At 51.8% G+C, this 24439-nt stretch overlaps 2 protein-coding genes across 25 annotated transcripts in view; both read left to right on the plus strand.

Annotated features, from left to right (window-relative positions):
* Positions 1–13390, plus strand: part of MKNK1 (MAPK interacting serine/threonine kinase 1) — a 51877-nt gene extending 38487 nt beyond the window's left edge. For 15 of the 23 annotated variants that reach the window (XM_077958206.1, XM_077958204.1, XM_077958205.1 and 12 more), the window contains 6 exons: positions 2648–2703; positions 6015–6110; positions 7973–8167; positions 9166–9330; positions 10513–10556; positions 12006–13390. In XM_077958206.1, the coding sequence (XP_077814332.1) occupies positions 2648–2703; positions 6015–6110; positions 7973–8167; positions 9166–9330; positions 10513–10556; positions 12006–12231 (782 nt within the window). In that variant the 3' untranslated portion in view covers positions 12232–13390. Of the gene's footprint in view, positions 1–2647; positions 2704–6014; positions 6111–7972; positions 8168–9165; positions 9350–10512; positions 10557–11964 lie in introns of all 23 variants that reach the window. The other 8 variants (XM_077958225.1, XM_077958222.1, XM_077958231.1 and 5 more) reach the window with 2 other exon arrangements.
* A 5882-nt stretch (positions 13391–19272) lies between these two features.
* Positions 19273–23157, plus strand: KNCN (kinocilin). Of its 2 annotated transcripts, XM_028848379.2 has the most exons (4): positions 19273–19720; positions 20764–20832; positions 21508–21582; positions 22956–23157. In XM_028848379.2, exons 1-4 carry the CDS (start codon positions 19570–19572, stop codon positions 23033–23035), a joined length of 375 nt encoding a protein of 124 aa, XP_028704212.1. In that variant the 5' UTR covers positions 19273–19569; the 3' UTR covers positions 23036–23157. The 2 variants fall into 2 exon arrangements, with proteins under 2 accessions (XP_028704212.1, XP_077814479.1); XM_077958353.1 differs by lacking the exon at positions 20764–20832.
* Positions 23158–24439: the final 1282 nt, after the last annotated feature.

Consider the following 24439-nt stretch of genomic DNA (forward strand, 5'->3'; position numbering starts at 1 on the left):
TTAGGAACTTTTGTAGTGATTTAAATCTTTCCACACATTGTTTTTACATTTCCATAAATCCATTTGACTATTCCATACTTTTTTTTTAAATTTGCCTAACAGCAGTACCCTGGAAAAAATGAATTCTGGTTTCACGTGTCTTCTAGCTATGTGTTCTATCAGTAATAATGCCTACCCTATGGTGAGAATTTGAGATAATAGCATCATAGACTGTAGTTAACACTGTATAGCACTTGGTATGTGCTAGGCACTATTCTAAGCCTTTTATAGATGAAAAATGTGTACCTTGTGTTTGTATTGTATATGTGCAGCATAGATGGAGTATAGTTCCTGGTATGTCATAGTTCTTCAATGAATACGATTTATTTCCTCCATCCTCACCCCCCCCACCAGGAAGAAAGCATTTTTATTCCTAATATTCCGTTAAAGCATTCTGCCTGGTGGGGGTGGGAGTGAAGTGAATAACTTGTGACTTAGGTCTGCCCCCTCTCTGTTGTGGATGTTGGCCAGCCACATTGGTTGTGGGTGCCCGGGACCAGTGGGAGGCATGCTACTCACACGTTCCACCTGGTGCCCACAATCCGGTGCAGACGAGTGTGGCGTGTGTCCAGGAGGTTCAGGTTCGCGGAGCCCACCTCCCTCCTCCAGTGGCTGAAGGAGGTCTGCATACCAACAGCGCCCATGTTGGGGCCCTGACTTGCACCTAGGATGAAAACTGGAAGGGGGTGTGTGTGCCTTCCGCAGCATGATGAATAGCAGCAGCTCTGTTTCTGAAAGCTGGGCTGCATAGAGGTGCCACCTGCCTGACAAAGATTTACAGCTGCTCCCCAAGCTGCCTCTGTAGACGGCAAAACTGGGTCATGCTTTTTACAAGATCCACCCCTTGGAGGGGGTGGTAAAGGCAGGTTTTATTATTTATTTATTTATTTATTTATTTACAAGAATGCACTGAAGGGAACAGAGGCCGGTGGTGTCTTTGGAGTTCTGAGGCGCTTGTTAACATGTAGCTGGCCAGCTGCCCATGTGACTCGAAGTTGGAGGGGATGAAAAACGATTTCCAGCTGAACTTGGCTGTTTGCTAAATAACTTCACACGGGGAAGATGAATTGGGCAAGAATGGGTCAGCCCTGAAACAAGTTCCATACTTTTAAATACTGGACACATTGCAGCTCAACCTCTGGGAAATGGACCGGAGCAGCTCGATGACTGCTGTGCTCACACGGCAGCCCCATTATTACAGCCTGGCTCTCTGAGTTCTCAGGCTGAGGGACGACTGGGCCATGGGCGCCTATTTGGAGAGTAAGGCTCCATGTGCGGCTCGTGATCCTTCTGTGGGAGCACTTGCTGTAATGGAAAATATCTTTCACTTTTAGTACGGCGAGCTGCAGAGCAGTGCTACTCAATTTGTGCAGCCTGGACTGAGTTGCTCTGGGTTCTTGTTCAATTAGGTGACTGATGAAGTTACTGAGCTTGCTGGAGCTCAGGTTTTTCTTCTTTAGTGAAGTGCCTCCCGTGGCCTGGGCCAGGCCTTTGCCTTCTAGTCAGGAACTGGAGGACTGCTGAAAAAGTTGATCACTGAGGGAGTTTTAGTGAAGTAGATTTTGCTTTTCCCATCACCCCGAGAATCCGCTGCCGCTTTCCAGTACTTCCAAGCTGTAGCTCTGACTCTTGCTGAGCCTTCCAGCCCTGTCTCTGTGCTGCATGTGCTGTGGAAGGAAAGAGGAAAGGGGGGTTTCTGTGTCCTCCACCAAAACACCATGGCCCTGAGTTAGTTCTTTGTCCCTTTCTGTGGTTGGAAGAGGGCTCTCCCCCAGGTGCCTTCTTGGCCAGGTCAGCAGGTTAACCCCTCATGGACTAAGCTGCTATCTCCAGTCTCCGTCAGGAGTCCTGGCCAAAGTGCAGGGGTTTTCTCTTAAAAACAGCAACCCCGGTGGGCCCGGCGTGGCGGCTCACACCTGTAATCCCCATGCTTAGGGAGGCCAAGGCAGGAGGACTGCTTGAGGCCAGGATTTCAAGAACAGCCTGGGCTATAGCAAGACCCCATCTCTATTTTAAAAAACAAAAATAACAGCATCCTAGGGGCAAAGCAGTCTTTGCTGTGCTGCTGGCAGGGCTGCCTTGGACATGCAAAGCAGGTGAGAAGGGAATCGGTCGCTTTGGGAGATTTGGTAACTAATACTTGCTCCTCTGAACATTCAGAGACTCGCACTGAAGGAATTTTTTTTTTTAATCGGCCACACAAGAAGAAATGAGGTAGAGCAGTTAAGCCCCTGAGATGCTCCTAAACAAGGCACTAATTATTTCTGCATTGCTGTTCCAAGCATTGCCGTTTGCAGAGCTCTCTGCTCTGCATTAGGCCTTCTTCTTGGTGGTCACTGTGGTGCTGAGGGGTAGGCTGGCTGGGATTCATTTAGCCCTTCTTATCCCTGCCAGACTTCTAAACCTCTTCAAAAGAACCTGCAGAATCAACTGTGCTTTTGGTTTGTGTCTCTGGTTACTTCTGCCTCCTGCAGCTCGTTGATTTTTTAATGTACCATAATTGGGAATTAATCTGCGAACAACAGCATTTGGAAAAAATTAATTGTGTGTGGAATGTTGGATAATTATGTGCATATGTTAACCATTTTTTTGCTCTTTGTCATGTCAGGCATTGCTCATCGTGATCTGAAACCAGAAAATATATTGTGTGAATCTCCAGAAAAGGTACTTTGGGCCTGGTTTGGAATGTTATAGTTTATACCTACCGAGGAAGCCATCCTTGCTTTCAGGATGGATTGTTAGCAGTTCCGTTGGCCTCAGGCACCAACTTGAACTGATCATCTTGGACATGTGAGAATGTTACACTTGCTGTGTGATGTTTCTGCCCATCCTCATCCTTTCTTCGCTCTTGATCATCAGTGTGATTGATGTAAGCCTGAGAGTTTGGAAAATATATGAGACCTACACAAAATTAATATTTTCTAGTCCAATGCACCTACTTTTATTCAGTTGATGTAAGTAGTGAAGACCTTTGTTTTGTTTTGTTTTGTTTTGTTTTGAGATGGGGTCTTACTTTGTCACCCAGGCTGGAATGCAGCAGCATGATCACAGCTCACTGCAGCCTCGACTTCCCAAGCTCAAGTGGTCCTCCCGCCTCTGCCTCCCAAGTAGCTGAGACAACAGGCATGTGCCACCACACCTGGCTAATTTTTGTATTTTTAGTAGAGACGGGGGTTTCACCATGTTGACCAGGCTGGTCTCAAACTCCTGAGCTCGAGCAGTCCACCTGCCTCGGCTTTCCAGAGTACTGGGATTACAAATGTGAGCCAACACGCCCAGCCAAACAACTTAATCTTATATGAAGCAGATCTCTTTAAGTAAATGGAAGTGTATGAATTTGACAAATTCTGTGTTTAGTAGGAGAGATTTAGGCCCTGGTGGTGCTGGGGCCCATGTTCACAGCTCTGCGTGTATATATATGTGTGTATTCAAGAGCATATATATTGTGGTCTGGATGAAGCCATGGCTCATAAATAAGAGGTGGCCTTGAATGAATGAGTCAGTCTGCTACTCACAACTCTTTTATGGGGAATAATAATGGATTCGCTCAAATAAGATCTTGTGACTTCCTATCATTGGTTCTGTCATAGAACTTTATAATTTATTATTATGATTACTACTGATAATTACAGTGAACACTTCTTGAGTGTTTACATTGTGCCAGGCACTTATATTTATTTAGTGTTTATAAAATATGAGGTAGTTACTATTATTACCTTCATTTTATGGACAAGGAAACTGAAACAGGAAACATGTATAGCCAGTGAGCCATGATCACACCACTGCACTCCAGCCTGTACAGCAGAGACCCTGCCTCAAAACAAGAAAGTGAGGAAAGGAAAGGCAAAAGGGGGGAAGGAGAAAGAGAGGAATAATTGGGGCCAGGCAGTGGCTCACGCCTGTAATCCCAACACTTTGGAAGGCTGAGGCGGGAGTATCACTTGAGGCCAGGAGCTTAAGAACCTGGGCAACAAAGCGAGACCCCATCTCCACAAAAAATTAAAAAATTAGCTGGTCACAGTGGTTGCATGCCTGTAGTCGCAGCTACTCAGGAGGCTGAGGTAGGAGAATTGCTTGAGCCTGGAGTTTGAGGCCAGCCTGGGTGATATAGTGAGAGCCCTGTCTCTTAAGAAAAAGAGAGGTTAAGTTTCAAAGGACATTATCTATCAAGAAAGTGAAAAGACAATCTACAGAATGCAAGAAAATATTTGCAGATCATATATCTGGTCGAGGTTTAATATCCAAAATATATAAAGGATTCCTAAAACGCTACAACAAAAAGACAAACCAATTTAGAAATGGACACGGGACTTAAACAGACATTTCTCCAAATAAGGTACACAAATGTCCAACAAGTACATGAAAAGATCCTCAACATCCTTAGTCATTAGGGAAATGCAAGTCAAAACCACAATGAGATACCACCACATACTACTAGGTAGGCTGTAATTTAAAAAATGGAAAATAGTAAGTGTTGTTGAGGATATGGAAAAATTGTAACCCTTATACATTGCTGGTGAGATTATATAATGGTGCAACTTCTGTGGAAAAGTTTGGCGGTTCCTCAAAGGCTAAACACAGAATTACCATATGACCCAGCAATTCCACTCCTAGGTATTACCCAAAACAATTGAAAACGGACACTTGTATACCAGTATTCATTACAGTATTATTCACAACAGCCAAAAGGTAGAAACAACTCAAGTGGTCATCAGCAGCTGAACAGATAAACAAAATGTGGGACATACATTCAATGAATACTAGTCAGCCATAAAATGGAATGAGGTTTTGATACATGAATGAACCTCAAAAACATTATGCTAAGTGAAATAAGCCAAACATAAAAGGACAAATATTGTGTAAATCTACTTATATGAAATATCTTGAATTGGCAAATTAATAAAGACAGAAAGTCTTTATTAATTAATAAAGTCAGATTGGAAGTTACCCAGGGCTAGGGGAAGAAAGAATGGGAGTTATGGCTTAATGCGTATAGAGTTTCTGTTTGGAGTGATGGAAAAGTTTTAGCAACAGATCGTGGTGATGGTTGCACAACCGTGTGAATGTACGTAGTTAATGCCACTAAACTGTCTACTTAAAAATGGCTAAAATCTCATATTTTATGCTTTATATTTTACCACTAATGAGAATGAGGCTAAATGAAAAAGAAAAGAAGAAAAATAGAGAACAGGGGAGGGAGGAAGGAAGGAGAGAAAGAAGTTGAGGGACTTGCCCAGGCTTCCCGGCGAGGACATGGGTCTCAGAGAACAAGCATTTAGTTCACTCGCTGTGCTGCTTACACACCATGTAGGCCATTCTCATCCATTCTCATGTGTGCACCCAAACTGCCCTCCTGGTTGGCTCCAGAGATGAGGCACCTGTCTGTGGTCTCAGGCGCAGCATCCAGTTCTGGTGGACTTGGTTACTGTGTTGATGCCACCTACAGTGACCAACCATCCCAGTTTTCCCAGGTTTGAGGGGTTTCCTGGAACATGGGACTTTCTGTGTTTAAACTGATCAAGTCCCAAGCAAGCCACCCCAGACAAGTTGGTCACCCTAAGCCACCTGAGGCGGTCAGGGGTTTTACTGCAAGCTCCTTTGCACTCCACTGAATGGGCTGCAAGAAGTCTGTCTCTCAGGAGTACATAGTAACTTCCCTAGCTGCTGTGCTGCAACCTGTACCATTGTTTGCCAGCAAGAGTTCCATTCTTACTTTGGTCTGAGTTCACAATAATCCGACACCAAATAGTCCACCCATTTTTCCCTTAGTTGGGAAATAAGAGAGCACAGGGAATAAGACACTTGGGAAGAAATCCTCAGAGGACTTCTTGTTAACCTCCGGAGAGCAAACATGACCTAATAAAACCAGCTGCGGCGTGACAGCCACTCAGCCATGCACCCATACGGCCATGCCTGGCTCCTCTTGCCCTGTAGTTTCTTATGTCTGTGACGCTGGCTTCTGTTTTCCTTTTCAGGTGTCTCCAGTGAAAATCTGTGACTTTGACTTGGGCAGTGGGGTGAAACTGAACAACTCCTGCACCCCCATAACCACACCGGAGCTGACCACGCCAGTATGTATGCTTCCTCTGGGCTCCTAAGTATTTGGAGTGTTTCCCTGACCCAGAGCTGGGAGGTCCAGAACAGAGGGTTAAGGATGGCAAACCAACTGGACCTATCTTCCTGCTGCCTGAGTGGTCATTTTGCTTACTGCTCTGTGTTCGTGGCTCTCAAGCCTCCCCTGACCCCTTAGTTGCTAATGAAACTGACACTTGGACTGTTAGTTTGGGGTGAGCCCTCTCTGCTGATGAAGAGACAAATTATATCTATAAGCACAGGCTGGCCATTTGCAGTGGCTCATGCCTGTAATCCTAGCACTTTGGGAGGCTGAGGTGGGCGGATCACCTGAGGTTGGGAGTTTGAGACCAGCCTGACCAACATGGAGAAACTCCGTTTCTACTAAAAATGCAAAATTAGCCAGGCGTGGTGGTGTATACCTATAATCCCAGCTACTTGGGCAGCTGAGGCAGGAGAATCGCTTGAACCCGAGGGGCAGAGGTTGCGGTGAGCCGAGATCGCACCATTGCACTCCAGCCTGGGCAACAAGAGCGAAACTCCGTCTCAAAAAAAAAAAAGCACAGGCTGAACCCTGACTCCTGACCCAGGAGAAGACAGACCCTACTCCCAGGCCAGCCCTTTTGCCTATGAGCATTTGGTAGTTCTGTAAGCTCCATTCCCACTGCTGAAGGCACAGCGCAGCCCCCTTGTGATGGGGGATGGGGAGCAGTCCTCCCTGACTGGACAGGATAGTCTCTCTGTGGTGGGAACTGTGAGGTCTCAGTCTATGTGCACGTGGGATCGCTTGGCCAAGTTAGCCTGTTTGCTTCTCTGATTTCACATTTCATGACCAGATGGTGCTGCTTGGAGCTACTTCTTCCCAAGACATCTCTTGTACAACTAATAGAGTATAATTCTGATTCTTTTGAGATTTGTATGCTTCACAAGTAAATTTTCCTAATAACCCTTTTAAGACATGCCCTTAATATGCCTGTGTTGTATCTTATTCTAAACAACATTATCAGGAATCTTTATTAGTTTCTAACACACCGGGCTACCTTGTTTTCAAAGTCATTAACACTAAATGCCAATAACAAAGAAAATACTCTTTCTTGAGAACACTTACCGTCTTTCAGTCAAATTAGTTTTGCAGGGTATGTGGAGCGGGGAGGTGGTTCTTTCTTGGTGAGCCTGAAATAGTGAAGAGTGGAGCAAAAAGAATGTGTTTGATTCCTATCAGCCGTTTTCTACACAAGGGTGAGAGAAAGGAATATTGGATTCTGGTCCTAGGTGTGCCATTGATGTGCTCAAACAAATCCCTGTCCTGTTCTCGGCCTCACCTTTGCCATCTATAAATGGGAGGGGTGGGAAGGTTGGATTTGTTCTAAGAGCTTTTCTAGCTTTGATGGTCTCTTAATTCTAAATTCTTACACTTCCTGCTCTGAGCTAGCAGGGGAGCTTGACAGGATTCACTTTAAGAAATCATGCTGTGTGGAACTGGATCTCCCTCCCAGAGCCATATTCTTGGTGCATTTAAGTACCTGTACATGAAATATCTGTTTATAGGAAGCTGAGGCAGGGAGAGATTCCTGGAACTTCTTGGCCAAGGGTCTTTGCCTACTGGAGGAGGAGCTGGAAGGATAAGGTGACCTGAACTGCTCCTCTGGATACTGGGGAATGATGGGGCTCAGTCTGCAGGTGCCTTGGTGGCATCAGGCGGCTCACTGGCTGGCCTTCCTGATGACTTCCTGCTCTGTCTCCCGTCCTTCCAGCCTCCTGCTCCAGTCCCATCACAGTCTGCTCTCTGCCATCCCCTCTGCTGTAACTAAGCCTCTCTGTTCTCTGCCATCTCCCTCTCCCCCAACCCTGGCCCCCACAGTGTGGCTCAGCAGAATACATGGCCCCTGAGGTGGTGGAGGTCTTCACGGACCAGGCCACATTCTACGACAAGCGCTGCGACCTGTGGAGCCTGGGCGTGGTCCTCTACATCATGCTGAGCGGCTACCCACCCTTCGTGGGCCACTGCGGGGCCGACTGTGGCTGGGATCGGGGCGAGGTCTGCAGGGTGTGCCAGGTGAGTGCGGCCCCAGGAAGCACTGCGTAGACCCTGCTTGGGGTCAGTGTGGTTGGGGGATGCCAAGCAGGACTGGGCTGGGAGAGCGTTCCTGATCAGGATGGGGGCTCATAGTGCCCTCTCCCCGTCTTGTCAGGGTGGCCACGAGGTAAAATAGAGATAATCAGACACTCTGCCCAGCTGGGAGCTCAGGGCAGGATTGTTAGAGAAGATCATGCCTGAACTGACTCTTTTTTTTTTTTCTCTGAGACAGAGTCTCACTCTGTCGCCCAGGCTGGGGTGCAATGGCACGATCTTGACTCACTGCAACCTCTGCCTCCTGGGTTCAAGTGATTCTCCTGTCTCAGCCTCCTGAGTAGCTGGGACTACAGGTGTCCGCCACCACATCTGGCTAATTTTTGGTATTTTCGGTAGAGACAGGGTTTCGCTGTGTTAGCCAGGATGGTCTCGATCTCCTGACCTTGTGATCCGCCTGCCTCGGCCTCCCAAAGTGCTGGCATTACAGGCGTGAGCCACCACGCCCGGCCCTGAACTGACTCTTAAAGGGTGCATCCTGCCCTGGGGAAGAGGGACAAGAATCACAAGTAGAAGGAACAGCACAGGCACAGACGTGGACACATGAAATAGCTGGAGTGTCTAGGAAGGAAAAGTGGAGTAGTAAGTTGGTGGTAGTGGGAGATGAGGCCTGAGAGGTTCACAGAGAGTCCTCTAGGAAGAGCCAAGGAATTTGGGCTTTGTTTTGTGGGCGATCTCCACTCATCACCCGTCCAGCCCACCAAGGGTATAGCCATCCTGGCCTGCCAAGGGCATTCTGTATAGTTTGCTCATCTAGGGGATAGTGCGGGGTGAGTCTGGGAAGAGGCCCCAGTCTGTGGCATCCCCAAGCCATGAGCTGCGGCTACAGCTGAGCTCAACTGAAGCTGGTTGATCAAAACAATGACAGGCACATCCTGCCCATCCCTGGCAGTGTGGCCTCAGGAGGAATCTTTTGTACCTAGAACAAGCTGTTTGAAAGCATCCAGGAAGGCAAGTATGAGTTTCCTGACAAGGACTGGGCACACATCTCCAGTGAGGCCAAAGACCTCATCTCCAAGCTCCTGGTGCGAGATGCGAAGCAGAGACTTAGCGCTGCCCAAGTTCTGCAGCACCCATGGGTGCAGGGGGTGAGTGACTCTGGGAGGGGTGTTTTCCACCGTTCCAGGCTGTGGCATGGCCACAAGGAAGCTGTCATGCCAGCGAGTGCTGAGCACCAGCCTTGTGGCTGGCACAGCTGAGGCGGACAGCGTCTATCCCTGTGTGTGCAGAGCGAATCAACTCCTCCTGTTACCCCAGACTGAGCCCCTTATAGGCCGTAGACTTGGCTCTAACCTTGGCCACAGACTGAGCCCCAACAGAGTCCTCTGGGGATTTGTTACCTGCAAGCATCCTGTTGTCATTTGAAGTCTGTAGCATCCTCCCCTTATATAGAAGCATCATTAGCTGAGAGCACCCAGAAGCGAGCAAGGCCTCGCTGCGCTGATTGGTGTGTGGCCGAGTTGGGGCACATAGGTTCTCCTCATGGTCTGGGAGTCTGGGTACAGCTGGCCTGAAAGGCAAGTGATGGTATTTTTTCCCTAAGCTTAGAATTCATGTTTTCACTAGAAAACATTTTTTAGAATCCTCCTTGGCTACTCACAATACCTGACCTCTGCCCTCCAAGGGGTCTGCCAGATGCTCCCATGACTTACTGGTCTCCTTGGTGTGCCAGGCCCTGGCCAGCCTCAGCGACCCTACCAGTGGAAGGAGGCAAGCATTGGCAGCCTGTGTTACAGTCGGGGACCCAGTTGGAGTGTCTAAGTGGCTCATTCCCAGACCCATAAGTGAGCACCTACCACATGCCAGAGGGACAAGTGAGACCCAGTCCCTGTGTCGACGCTCTAGTGGAGAGAATAGACAAGGGGATAAGTTACAGCGTGATAAAGGCTTCTAAACAGTGCTAGGGGCACAAAGGGAGCAGGACCCCACTCCCCACCCCAAGCCTGAGACTGAGGCAGGAAGGTGGCAGGGAAGGGGAAATGTGTGTCACAGGTGAAGTGACCCTTGAGCTGGGTCCTGGGGGATGGTTAGGACTTTGCCAGGCAAAGGGAAAGAGGGGCTTTCCATGCAGAAGCAGCTGTGTGGGGGCTGCGCCTGCAGATTGTACCTTCCTTGCTCTGCTTGGAAGGCCTGACCCTGCAAGCAAGCAGAGCCGAGTCCCTGTGCCAGGCCAGCAGCCTAGAGTCACCTCCCCACTGCTGGCTTGGGCGGGGCAGCTCTTGGAAGGAGGGAGCAGTGCTTTACCTACACATCTGTCCTTCCCATTCTAGCAAGCTCCAGAAAAGGGACTCCCCACGCCGCAAGTCCTCCAGAGGTAAATGCTCTGACCACCCCCACGCCCTGCTCTTCCTCAAGCTCTCCGCCACCATGGGGGTGGAGGTGGGGCCCGGGGAGCCCATCTCTAGGCTCAAGTAGCCTTCTCCAAAGGGGCTCCCTGCCCATTTCCCCTCCTCACTCTCTTCTCCTCTACTCTGGATCTATCTCTCACCCTTCCCTGCCTTCACCTAGATTGCTTCCTCTGCCCTCCAGCACCTTAAAGGCCCCTCCTAGCACTGTTGGCAGGAGAAAAAAAAAAAAAAATCTGTTTTTCCCATTGAAATGTAACTTACAGCCCAAAGACAGACCTTACCCATGGGTTATTCACATGCGGCTTCCCTCTGCCCTTGCATGTGGTGAAAGGAGCAAGAGTGAGGGGCACGTACAGTACTAGACGGACGGTGATAATAGTGGCCACTAGGATTAAGGCCTTACCATGGCCAGGCATGGTGGCAGGTGCCTGTAATGCCACCTACTTGGGAGGCTGAGGCAGGAGAATCGCTTGAACCCAGGAGGCGGAGGTTGCAGTGAGCCGCGATCGCACCACTGCACTCCAGCCTGGGCGACAGAGCAAGAATCCGTCTCAAAAAAATAATAAGTCCTTACCACATGTCAGACGTGGTGCTAAGGGCTGGATACAATTATATCCATAATCTTCACGATGAATTTAAGAGAGGTGTTCCGGATGAGAGAGGTGAGGAGTGGCAATCAAGTTAACTTGCCTAAGGCCACACAGCAGCCCTGGGCTGTTTGACTCTGGAGCCCTTTCACAGCTGGATTGCCCTGTTCCCAAAGAGCCAGGGCTAAGCAGTGTGGGAAACCGTTTTGGCACCAGCCTCATGGCCAGCTTTTAGGAGCTACACAAGGAAGTCGTACACCTCCGTAATCTCAATTCGTGTGACCCAGTTGCTATTGCCCAATTTGAGTTCCTACCTGACTCTCTAGAGCAGCCTCCAGATGCCTTTAGGTGCCAAACCTCAGATCCACCTTAGAAGATTTATTCTGCAAACCCGAAGTGCCTGTCCCTGCTAGTCCTGAGCTAGGTGCTGGGGACGTGACAATAAGCAGCGCAGGCCTTGCTGGGGGAGCTTTTTCCCCACCCGGGCCAGGCGAGGGAGGGACAGGTGCGTTTAATGTGCCCGGTCTCTGCCCCTGGTAGACCTGTATGTAGCGTTGTGGGAGCTCAGAGGAGGGTGCCCTGAGGAGAAGGGGGAGCTTGCCCTTACCATCAAGTCCAGGGATGGTACTTGGGGCTCAAATTACAATCCCTCAGTCAAGCCAGATTCCAAACCTAGGCAAGAACTACTTTGGAGAGAGCAGCCCGTCCCGGCTCTGGGAAATCTGGTGGGAGTGCAGCGCCACAGCAGCGAGTGGGAGTGTCCCGGAGCTGGCCTGGCTGACCCCAGAGTCCTGATCCTCTTTTCTGCGCTTTGCCCCGGCCCTGCAGGAACAGCAGCACAATGGACCTGACGCTCTTCGCAGCTGAGGCCATCGCCCTTAACCGCCAGCTATCTCAGCACGAAGAGAATGAACTAGCGGAGGAGCCAGAGGCACTGGCCGATGGCCTCTGCTCCATGAAGCTTTCCCCTCCCTGCAAGTCACGCCTGGCCCGGAGGCGGGCCCAGGCCCAGGCAGGCCGTGGTGAAGACAGGAGCCCGCCCACAGCACTCTGAAATGCTCCAGTCACACCTTATAGACCCTAGGCCTGGCCAGGCGTTGTCCCCCTGGAAACCTGGGTGGCTAAAGTCTGCTGAGCAGGTGACAGCGTCTGCTCTGTGGCTTCACTCAGGCTTTTTCATCTAGAAGGCCCTAAAGTTCCCACCAACCCCCATTTCCCTAGGGTCCTAGAGGAAAAAGCTTTTTCCAAAGGGGTTGTCTTTGAAAGGAAAGCAATCACTTGTCACTTTGCATAATTGCCTGCAGCAGGAACAGCTCTTCGCTGGGCTCCACCTGCTCACCGCCTGCAGATCTGGGATCCGGCCTGCTCTCACCGCAGTAGCGGCGGCGGCTGCGGCTGCAGCCTGCAGGGAGAAGCAAGAAGCATCAGTTGACAGAGGCTGCCGACACGTGCCTCTTCCCTCTCAGCTCTGTCACCCTCCTCTGGCGGTCCTTCCACCTTCCTCTGTCCTCCGGATGTCCTCTTTGCCCGTCTTCTCCCTTGGCTGAGCAAAGCCATCCCCTCAATTCAGGGAAGGGCAAGGAGCCTTCCTCATTCAGGAAATCAGATCAGTCTTCCGGTCTGCAGCACGGAGAAGCACATAATCTTTCTTTGCCATGACTGAAATGTGTCCCTCATTTATCATCCCCTTTGATTGTGATTGCTGCTAAAGTCAGTTGTATTTTGTTTTTTTTTTTTAAAAAAAAGTTTGGTTTTTTTTTAACCATGCTGTTCCAGCAAAGATGGGACCTTAATCTCCCACTGCAAGCCCATGAACTTCCCAGAGTGTAACGGCTTGCTCTTTCTGGAATGTCCATGCATTTGGGTTTTCATCAGCAGTGCCCTATTCTAACTGATTTTAAGCTGTTCCTATGACAAGCTTAGAGACAGCGTCGGTGTCTGCTGCTGTGTCCCCAGGTCTTGTGTGGGTGGCACAGATCTGGGCAGTTAGATGGAGCTCTGTGCCTGAGGTGAAGCCACACTGGGGTGAAGCCTCACTGCCCTGTTTGAGCGACGCAGTGCCTGCTGCCCGAGTTCGTGAAGGTACAGCCATTCAGATAAGCTGAACTGTTGAGTTACATAAAGAAAATAGATTTGCATTTGTCAGGCAGACGTTTATACAACACCATGGTGCTTTTATACATTGTGCTTATTTTAATAAAACTGAAATTCTAGCTGTGGCCTATTTGGGGGTCCTTTTTTTACCTGCAGACCTGAGAAGGAGACTGGCCTTCTAAACTGGGGCTAAGTCCAGCCAGGTGGGGAGAAGGTATCTCTTACCAGGACCCCTGAATAAAAACCACATTGGACCCAAAAAACAAGGTGAAGGAGAAATTGCTTTTTTTTTTTCCTAGGTGAGGAAATGAAATTCATCAAACATTTATCAATTGCTTCTTCTGTGCCAGGACCCAGAAATGAGTAAGAAACAGCCTCTGCTTTCTAGGAGCTCCCCATCAAGTGGTAGAGGTGGTGTTAGCGACCATGACACAGGAGACTTCAGAATGTACTTTGATAGATGTCCTCTGTGCCCAGCAGCCCATAAGCAGGAAACAGATTTCCCCTCTGTCTAAAGCATTACTAAGCCTTTATCAAGGGGGTGTCATGTACCCAGGACTATGCAACAAAGAAAAATGGCGTCTCCCATCCACAGCCCTCATGTACATCATGCAAAGGACCTTGTTGTCCATTGTCCCAGGCGATCCTCAGAGCCGGACAGGAGAGGACTGGGGTGGAAAGGACCTTTATAAGTTCCTAAGGAGGTGGCAAGGGAGGTCTGAGAGTCTGGGCGGTGGCCTAGGTGCTGGTGACAGCTGCTTTCCCTCGGGAGGGCAGAGAGGGGAGATGGGATTAGGGCTCTTCACTTGGGACAGGTGACAGGCCAGGCTCCCAGCTGTCCTGTGCCATGAATGCCTCCCTATTGACAATACATACTGTTTGTTGACAGTCTTCCCTTGACAGTAACCCTGACACCCTCACATCCCTTTTTCATCTACCTGGAGTGGGCTTGGTGAGGAAAACAGACCTGCAAAATCTGACCCTTTTGGCCCACAGACTCCCAGCCCCTGGAGACCCAGAACCAGGATACAAGTTCTATCCCTGAACTCCAGCCCGGCCTAGTGGGAGGCCCAACAGGATAGTGACTTCAAGGGGGCTTCCTAGGTCAAGCACTCTCCACCCCTGGCACACACCCTGCCCAGCTGCAAATCCCCCAGACTCTCAGGCCTTTGTGCCTTGGCTCAAGCTGTGCCCTGTCCCAGCCCACCTCCCCAGCCTGGCCCACCTGGCAAGGCCCCTCTCATCCTGCATGGCTCTGCTTAAATGCCATGACCTTGGTTTTGCCAGCATTGTCGTCCACTTACTAAGTAACAGGTACTTTCTAAGAAGTTTACGGGCATTAGCATTTAATTCTCAGCAGTCCTATGAGGTAGGTACTATTATTTTATCCCACTTGACATGAAAAACCAAGCAGAGAAAGGAAAAATAGCTTGCCCAGGGCTATACAGCTAGGAATGGTGGAACTGGAATTCCCTCCAGGAAGGCTTGGGACCCAGCGCTGTGCTGCCTGCATTCAAATCCCTGCTCTGCCACTTACTAGCTCTGGGGCTTGGGCCAGTTACTTAATCTCTGAGAGTTTCTTCAACTATAAATGGGGATGATAGTGCTTACTTCATGGAACTGTTGTGAAAGTTACAAATTAATAAATGTGAAGCATTGAGAGCAGTTCCAGGCCCACATAGTAAGTGCTCCATAAATGTTAGCTATGATAGTTTTAGCTAATCGAGTAGTCCCCATTGATCCACAGTTTCGCTTAATTCCATAATTTCAGTTACCTGTGGTCAAAATAGATGAGTACAACACAATAGGATATTTTGAGAGAGAGACCACATCCATATAACTTTTATTACAATATATTATTACAATTATTCTATTTTGTTAATCACTTACTGTACTTAATTTAGAAAGTAAGCTTTATCACAGATATGTATGTATAGGAAAAATCATAATATATAGAGTTTGGTACTGTCCATGGTTTGAGACATCCCCCAAGGGTCTTAGAACGTGTCCCCTAGGGATAATGGGGGACTCCTGTATTTACTGTTGTCTGCCAGGGCAGAATTACACAACTCACGGTCCCAGTGCGGGAGACGAGCCCTCCCTGGTCCTTGGCTCCGGGAGCACTCTACAGAAGCACTGTGTGCTGTGGAGATAGATCTAGGCCTCTTCAGATGAGCCAGGCCTCTGTCCCTCTGTGGGATCCTCCTGCGGACAGGCTGCTCCGTCCCTCCGGGATGCAGTCCCTGGCCCAGAGGGGCAGCTGTGGCACAAGGGGAAGAGCCTGAAGTGGGGACCAGAGCCCTGGGTTCCAGTACTGCCACTATTCACTGGTGACCTTGGAAGTTCTGGCTCTGCTGGACAGAGGCAGATCCAGCAGACGCACTGAGGAGGCTCTGAGACCGCAGAGCCCCTTCCAGGCATGGGACCTGCGGTGATGGAAGGCAGCTCCCCAGCTCCAGAGCTCTCGCGTGGGCGGGGCCTAGAAGGAGAGAGCTGGTCCCAGCCAGTTGGAGCGTCTCAAGCCTCAGACCTCTCTTCTAAAACCTAATGATCAGGCCTTGGCCCCAGCCCCAGCCCTGATTCAGCTGGACCCTGAGGACTCCTGTCTGAGGGCCTCTGGGCACAAGGACCGTCCAGTCTTTGTCCCTCTGTATGTCTACCTGCCCGGGCTCTGGGGGCCCCTCCTCCCTCCTGGCCGACTGCCCCTCCCAGACCCAGCTCCATGAACAGTGGTGCCTTGGTCCCATGCCAGCACTCCAGCTGCTTCAGGTCTGGAGGGGGCTGAGGAGCAAGGTCCCCCCAAGGCTGGCACTCTTGTTGCCATGGTAGCCGTTGCCTTGGAAGCCGCTTCCCTGACTTCAGCTTCCAAATGGTCCAAGAAAGCTACCCGTCCTCTGGGGTATTGGTGAATTAATCATGCTCTTTTCCAGGGTTCTCATCCCTCAAGGAAAATAAACAGAACCAAACCAGACTGGGGCCTTTTCGCCCACTGTTCCTCCCCACCCCCACGCCGCACTTGGACTTGGTGCACTGAGAAGGAAAGAGCATGGGCAGACGCTCTCCAGCCCTTGCCTCAGCAGGAGACAGAGAGAAGAGACTGGGTGATGGAATTCAGCAGCGTGCCCGTGGCCTTGCCGTGCCTGAGAACTGTGGCCTCCAAGAGCACCCAGGTTCAGCGGGGAGGCTCCGATGCTTGGGAGGGGTGGAGGGTTGGTGGGGAGATGGAGCCCTGGTGCCTTGGGCCTCCCTCTCAGCATGACTCACAGAGAGGTTCCTGAACTCATTTACCTATTGCTGTGAGCACATCACTCAAGGACACACTTACCTTTACTTTTTCAGAGCCCAAATTGAGGGAAGAATCGGCAGGCCTCCCTCTCTACATCACAACTGTTTTGGAAGCCTTCAATGACACACTCCTGGTCCTGAGGGAAAGAGGCAGGCCTTGACTGATTTTTGTTGTTTTTGTTCTGTTTTGTTTTGTTTTCTGTTTGCTTGTTTTGAGACTGGATTTCACACCCATCGCCCAGGCTGGAGTGCAGTGGCGTGATCTCGACTCACTGCAACTTCCTCCTCAAGCGATCCTGCCACCTCAGCCTTGAGCCTCCTTGGGCTCAATCGATCCTCCCACCTCAGCCTCCCAAGTAGCTGGGACTACAAGCATGCACCACTGTGCCCGGATAATTTTTGTTTTTGTAGAGACAGGGTTTTGCCATGTTGCCCAGGTTGGTCTTACACTCCTGGCCTCAAGCAATCCCCTGCCTCAGCCTCCCAAAGTGCTGGGATTGTAACCCCACCATGCCTGCTCCCTTGGCTAATTTTTTAACACAATGTCTCCCTCTGAAGGTGGGGCTGCCAATTCCTCCAACCTCAAATAAAACAGTGTTGAAATTCAGGGGCAGATAGGCCAGAGTACTTCCCAGCAGGGCAGGATCCATGAGGACTCTGGGGCAATTCTCCTGTCTCCCCATGTCTTAGATTCCCCACCTGTTTTATAAAGAGCTGGGACGGCCCTGGTTCTGTGATCTTGGAACTGATAAAGGCTCAACGTGCCTCTCCTTTGAGGTCAGAGTGTTTTCTGAGATCTGAAGCAGTGCACAGGTGCCTCTGCCACCCCCGTCCCCATCACCAGACAAGGCAGTGGGCTCGGGGAAGTGGAATGGCTGGCCCGAGCCCCATAGTGCAAGGTAGAAAACACAGCCCCAGGAGCTTCTGTCTTGGTGAGGGTGTGAGAGAGTCGCCCTCAGCCTTAGACTTTGAAAGGAGCCAGAAACACGTTTCATGGACAATTATTTTGGAGGCTCCTTCTAAAACTAAGTCAGTGGGGGATCAATTATGTGTGACAGAGACATGGGCTATGATTTGATGCCTAATTAGAGGAATAATCAGATCTCATCCAGGCAGGAGGCACAGCGGATGCTGGCAGCAGCTCTGTGGCTGGGGAGTGCCCAGCTCCAGGGGCTTTCCCTCTGTGGGGGCCAGGAACACAGTCCAGGCCCATCTTTGCGCTGCAGTCACCCCTCTCTACAGACTCTTGGTGAGCTGAAGCTCCGCTTAGGTGACCCTGGGCCTTCTCAGGCCCCCTTCTCCACATACAAGGAATGCCTCTTGCTAGAGACAGAGGTTCCCATGTGTCCACAGCCCTCCTGTTTGATGACTGGAGGTGGTCATGCAGTCCAAGGCCTCTCCCTGAACTCTGTCCTTGTGTCCAGAAGACTAGCTCAGCTCCCTCCCAGCCACAGCATTCTGGGGAGCTCACTCCTGGAACCTGCCCTCAAGGGGCTATCAGTCTACAGAAGAGATAGAACAAGAACAGGTGGAGGGACGAGAAGTTGAGCCTGGTGACATGAGACTGCATATGCGGTGCAGAGAGGGGGCATCCAAAGAGACGCCAGGGAGGCTGGCGACGGGACTCTGAGTAGGATTATGGGACCCTAGGAATTGTGCCCAGGTGCAGGGCCAGGCCAGGGCCATATTCTGGGATTGGGAAGGCCCCGATCCATAAAGAGTCAAATAATGCAATGAATGATGAAGGCTGGAATTAGGGGCCGGGGCAGGGCTCAGGGCTGGGCTGGGTTGGGGGATCCTGCAAGTAACTCAGACGCGCTGGGTGCAGATGCTCAGTTCAGTTCAGCGGGTGGGAAGGCACCAACCATGACCCAGCCCCTACCAAGTCCTCTTCCCTACCCTACCCCTTAGGTGTTTTCCTCCTGCCCACACCAGCGCCACCACTGCTCTTCCCTGTCATTCCCAGTCAGGGATCCCCAAGGTGGCTAGAAGGGTTCACCCTCCATTCCACTGGCCACTAAAAGGGGGGTGGGGACCAGGCCCACACCTGAGGACAAGGAAGTCCCGTGAGATCAAGCTTCAAACTAGGATGCCCTCAGCCCTGCCTGGGAGCCCAGAGGTGAACAGGATAGGGATGTGATGGGCAGGGGTAGGGAGCAGACTTGGAGAGATGCCTCTCCGGGCCTGCTTTCTGTCCCAGGTGCAGTTCCTGTCTCTTGAGCCTCCTGCCGTGTGTCTATCTCAGACTCCAAGCAGAGACCCCAGGTGCACCTCCAGGCCAAAGGGCAGAGCACAGCAGAGTGGGCCCTGAGTATGTGACCAGGAGTCTCCTCACATCCCTGGCTTCTGAATGACATGCAAAGCCACCAGCTCATTCTTCTCCCTCAGGAACCAGCAGTGGAACCTGGGCTGACTGCCTGCTGGGCCCCGGGACCCAGACAGCCGCTCACATTGCAACCTCATGAATAACTCAGCACCTCCCTGCTGCCTACATCTCTGAGGAGCCTGTGGCCCCTGGACCAACTCCCCCTTCACCCCGCCTCTCATTGCTTTAAATTTTCATAGGCTGAGGCCCAGTGGCAAGTGAGTGGCTCTAGGAAGATGGGGCAGGATGTCCTGGGCAGGAGAGCTTGAACTCTCCTGGGTGGAAGCTGGCAGGGAAGGATCCTATGGAGCAGGCCCAGCTCCCTAGAACTCTGGCAGCCAAAGCAGAAATGTAGCCAGACAGGAGTCCCAAGGGTGGGCTTCAGCTTCAGAGGGCTTTAAGAGAGGAAGAGTAAGCTGGGTGACCTGGTACAGATCCCTGGTCAAGGTGGGACTGGGGGGCCCCTAGTGGAGCAGTGGGATAGGACTTCAGATAAATCCCAGGGTTCCCCGCCCATAATCTTACTGCCCAGAAACTCCCACCCTGAAGTTGGAGCGCCAACAAGGGGACATCCAAGAGCCCAGAAACTTCCAGGATTTTTCTGGGTCCAGACTGCACCGGCCGGAGGCAGTGCCCCTGTGGGCCTGCATGGACATCCCCATCAGCAGCAGAGATTTCCACTGCCTGCAGCTGGCCTGCGTGGCTCTCGGGCTGGTGGCTGGCAGCGTCATCATCGGCATCTCCGTATCCAAGGCTGCAGCTGCCATGGGCGGTGTCTTTATCGGCGCTGCTGTTCTGGGTGAGCAGGGGCTGGGTTGGGATAGGGAGGGGAGATTCTGGAGGTGGGGGCAGGGGCATGGTCAGGTAAACAAGGAACAGGGAAGGGCTGGGTCAGCAGGAATCAGTTGGGGAGAATGGAAGCTAGAGGTGTGAGCAAGACCGCCATCAGGGGCACAGGTGGGAGAGGAGGGATGCGCTGGGGCTCCTTCCAGCCACGGGGAGGAGACAAGAAGGGGAGCTGGCTGTCACACTCCTTTCTGGCTGCTCCCACTGGCTCTCCAGCCCCAAGTTCTAGGCTCTTGGATTTATGGTGGGATTCATCAGCCTATCTGGGCAGAACAGGGGGTTGATGGCGGCAGGTAAAAGGACAGAGCTCCTGAGGACTCTGAGCCAAGACAGGCTCCAGCTCAGAAAAAGGGTTTCCTCTTCTTTCCCTGTTTGCCTCCACAGCAGCTGTGTCCATCTATCTGTCTGTGTGGGCGAGGCACACTGATGGCCCCTCAGTGACGCTGAATGCCATCCCTTACCCCACCCCACCCTCCCAGGCCAAAAGCAGGACCAGAAGCACCAGGCTAGGGGACTTTGGGTGTCTACACCTGCAGGTTCTGGCACAGATGCTCACTGGGGGATGAAGTCGGGGCAGGCAACGCAGGACTGGCTCTGCTGCTCCTGCTCCCCAGGTCTGGGTAGAGAGCAGCATGATGAGGACAAGCGCCCAGTCTGGCCCTGGGGGCCCTGGGGGAGCATGGGGACGGCAGAGAGGCAGCGGTGCTGTCAGCCAGGCTCATTCCAGCAACCTGCTCTTCACCTAGGCACGGTGGAGCCAGGCAGCTGGGGCCTTCACAGACTGTAGCCCCTTCCCCAGATAGGCACTGCCTCCCACAATCCAGATGCACACACCCACGGGCTCACATTTACACACTCACAGTCCCAACTCTGCACACTGTGCTCCTCCCATGCACACCCATATCTCACAAACCGCCCCTCAGGCTCCCAGCCCACCCACAGCCTCAACATTCACCAGACCCTCCCCATCACAGAACCCCCTGTGTCTCTTCTCAGGGTTCCTCATCTTGGCCTACCCCTTCCTGAAGGCTCGGTTCAACCTGGACCACATCCTGCCCACCACAGGTGAGGCCTCTCCCTGACCCCAGCAGACCCCTCTGCCAAGGACTGTTCCAGACCCTTTGTGTGTTCGTCTGTGATCCACTGTGCGGCTAGGCTGAGCCCATATATGAGACCGCTCTAGTTGTCTGTGTTAGAGCTGCTGTGTGTGTGTGTGTTGTGCAGGCGTTGCCATGACTACAGCACAGCAGAATCCAGCCCGGTGCCTGCAACAAAGGTGCCTGAACCAGCTCAGAGCCGGGAAGTCCATCTCCCTTGAGAGATTTTATGACTCCCCAAAGCGTCCAATATCTCTAAATAACTCCCTCTTCATCCCTGAGCCCCCATGAAAGATCCTCTATTTCCCCTAAGACCCCATGGCTTCTGCATAGCTCCTACCTCATTTCAGCTCCCCAAATACAGGCTGCCATCTCCACCAATCCTATGGGGCTTTCCATGGCCCCAGTTCTCCCCAGGACCTCACTTCCCTAAAAGATCTGCCATTTTCTCCTTCAAGGGCCCAGTTCTTTTTCTCCTGCCCAAATCAGCCCAGATCATGTGAGATCTAAAGGAATGCAGTGGAGCAAAGACAGCATCAGGGATGGAAACTAGACAGCAAGAAGGACTTCCCTTCCCAACCTGGGCTTGATTTGGGGAATGGCTCAGTAACCAGGGAGGGCTTGGGGTGTTCTCATCCTGCAGGAAGCCTAAGAATCCATCCCCATCCAGGGCCAGACCATGGAGAAGGAAGATCCAGCACCAATGGCAACAAGGAAGGTAAGTTTCAGAAATTCCCAAGTCCATCTTTCTTTTTTGAGACAGAGTTTTGCTCTTGTTGCCCAGGCTGGCGTGCAATGTCACAATCTCGGCTCACTGTAACCTCTGCCTCCCAGGTTCAAGCGATTCTCTTGCCTCAGCCTCCCAAGTAGCTGGGATTATAGGCATGTGCCACCACACCTGGCTAATTTTTGTATTTTTAGTAGAGACGGGGTTTCTCCATGTTGGTCAGGCTGGTCTTGAACTCCCGACCTCAGGTGATCCACCCGCCTCAGCCTCCTAAAGTGCTGGGATTACAGGCGTGAGCCACCACACCCAGCCTGAATCTGTCTTTCATCTCCCCTCCCTGACTGAGCAGCTCTGTGGGGCCTGGGAGCCTTGAGCGGCATCCTGAAGGGGCTTCCTCAGTGCAGGGGGATGGTACTGCTGGCAGTTTCCCCATGTGCGCAGTCAGACCCTTGCTGCTCCAAGCTGAACTGATCTTCTCTTGCTTATCCTGAGGGCTTCTGTCTTGCCCAGCATGGACACTGGGATGAGGGCACCTCCCTGCTTCTTCCCCTCCCTCCCCTCCCCCTCCCCCAGGTCCCATGCCTCAGTTTATTTTCCCACTCCCCTCTCCCAACTCCCCCAGGGTCAGAGGAGCTCAAAGGGACCCAAGGCTGGGGTGCCCAGTGCCCAGGGCAGAGCTGGGATAGAATGGGGAGGGGGAGATGTGCCAGGGGGCAGTTTCAGCCCAGTTTAAAGGGGCACCCATGCATACCAGCTTTGGGTACTAGTTTTAACCACCCCAGTTTAAAGTTCGTACCCCAAACTGGGCATCTCCTTGTTCCTCCACCCCACACCTGGAAAAATTCCAGGGCAGGAGTTTCTCAACCATGGCCCCAGCCCAGTCTCTGCCACCAGTGGCAGGATGGCTAATACTCAGCAAAAGGGCCCATTCCAGACACTGCTCTGAGCCATGTTCATCTATTATTCACTCTTTTAAGTCTCACAACAACCACATGAGGGCGGTACTGTCATTAGTTTCATTTTACATATGGGGTAACCGAGGCACAGGGAGATTAAATGACATGCCCAAGACCACGCAGCCAGGAAGTTCTGCAGCCGAAGCTCAAACCAGGCAGTGGGCTCCAGGGTCCTGCCTCTACCCCCAGCCCATGCTGCTGTCCTCTTGAAAGCCATCTTGACTGGAGGTACCTCTTTAAACTGGGCTGAAACTGTCACCTGGGATGTTCCCCTCTCCCCATTCTATCCCAGCTTTGCCTAGGTTCACCGGGCACCCCCGCCTTGGGTCCCTTTGAGTTCCTCTGACCTTGACAACTCCATGGGGACCTGTCTATTGAGGCAGTTCTTGTCCCTGGTATCTCCCCCAGGAGCCCGCAGCAGCCTGTCTACCGTGAGCAGGACCCTGGAGAAGCTGAAGCCAGGGACCCGGGGGGCTGAGGAATGCTGAGGCTAAGTCTGAGGGGCTGCCCCTTCCCTGCCCTCCCGTCCTGCCTGCTGCCCCATCTCAGTGCCCTCCTGGGTTAGAAAACCCAAACCGGAGACACGCCAGGCCCTGCAGACCCCAGAGCAGCTGGGAACAGCGTCTGGAATGGAGCCTTTTGCACTCGCCTGGCCAAGGCTCTCGAAAATGGATTCCACTGGTGTGGGCTGGGGCCTGGAGCAAGGTGTTGCTGGATGCCCCCACAGGGTTCCCGTGTTTCAGGCTCCTGCCCTGACCTTTCTTTCTGGACTACAGCTCAGCTTTGTTGCCTGTTCGATCTACTGATTGGTTTCTCTGGAATTTGGGGTCCAAGGCCCTGACTATGACCAGGATGCCCCAGTCCCTTGCTCTAACCTGGCTTCAGAAGTGAACCACAGGCCCACAAGAACCACAGACAAGGACCCTCCACCCCCACGGTCTAGCCCAGGAGCTCTAGAGCTCACTAGCCCAATAGAGGGGCTAGACAAGATTCTTTTTCAAATATCAAATCTCCTGGCAGTTCCTCAGGGACAGGCTCTGGGCAGCAGCAAATCAGATGGGGGATTCTGGGGGGCTCACAAAGGGACAGGTACAAACAACCTTGCCTGGGGGTCAGAGGAGGCGACTTCTCAGCTGTGCCCGGCCCTGTGACCCCTGGTGTCTAACTCCACCACTCAAGACTTTTTGTGATCTGACTTCTCTCTTCCCCCGATCTTCTCACTGCTCCCTGAAGAAGCGAAACATATTCCTATCTCCAAGCTTTGCCCTGTGTTCTCCAGGGCCCTCCCTGCTTCTCTCTGCCTATCAGACTCCCCACTTTTAAAGGCCCCATTCAAAAAATCTCCTACCCACGTGCTCTCCTCATTCTCTTCTGCCAATCTCTGTCTTGCTGCCACCTTTCAGGCAGGGCTGAAGTCTTCCTTTTCACAAAACAACTATTAAGCCAACTTAAGTCTACTGAACATTGCCCCTGCTCTAGTGCCTAGCACCAGACCAGTAGGTGCTTAATAAATGCCAATGGCTTCAATTTAATGTAAAAACAATTCCCTAGGCTTTCCCCGGGAAGCCACTTCAAAGTCCCATCTACCATGGGTAGAGCAAGTGTGGAGCAAGGAGGCCCAGGTGTGGCCTCACAGAAAACCCTGCTCCTCCCTCCACACCTGCACCCTCCAGGCAGAGTTGTGTAACCTCTACAGAGATGCCCTGTCCATATGGCCTCTGGCCTGGTTTAGTGAGCAGAAGACAAGCTAGAAATAGTGTCCTTCTTGGCCGGGCGCAGTGGCTCAAGCCTGTAATTCCAGCACTTTGGGAGGCCGAGATGGGCGGATCATGAGGTCAGGAGATCGAGACCATCCTGGCTAACACGGTGAAACCCCGTCTCTACTAAAAAAT

This window comes from Macaca mulatta, chromosome 1 (assembly GCF_049350105.2).
Source record: "Macaca mulatta isolate MMU2019108-1 chromosome 1, T2T-MMU8v2.0, whole genome shotgun sequence".
NCBI lineage: Eukaryota > Metazoa > Chordata > Mammalia > Primates > Cercopithecidae > Macaca > Macaca mulatta.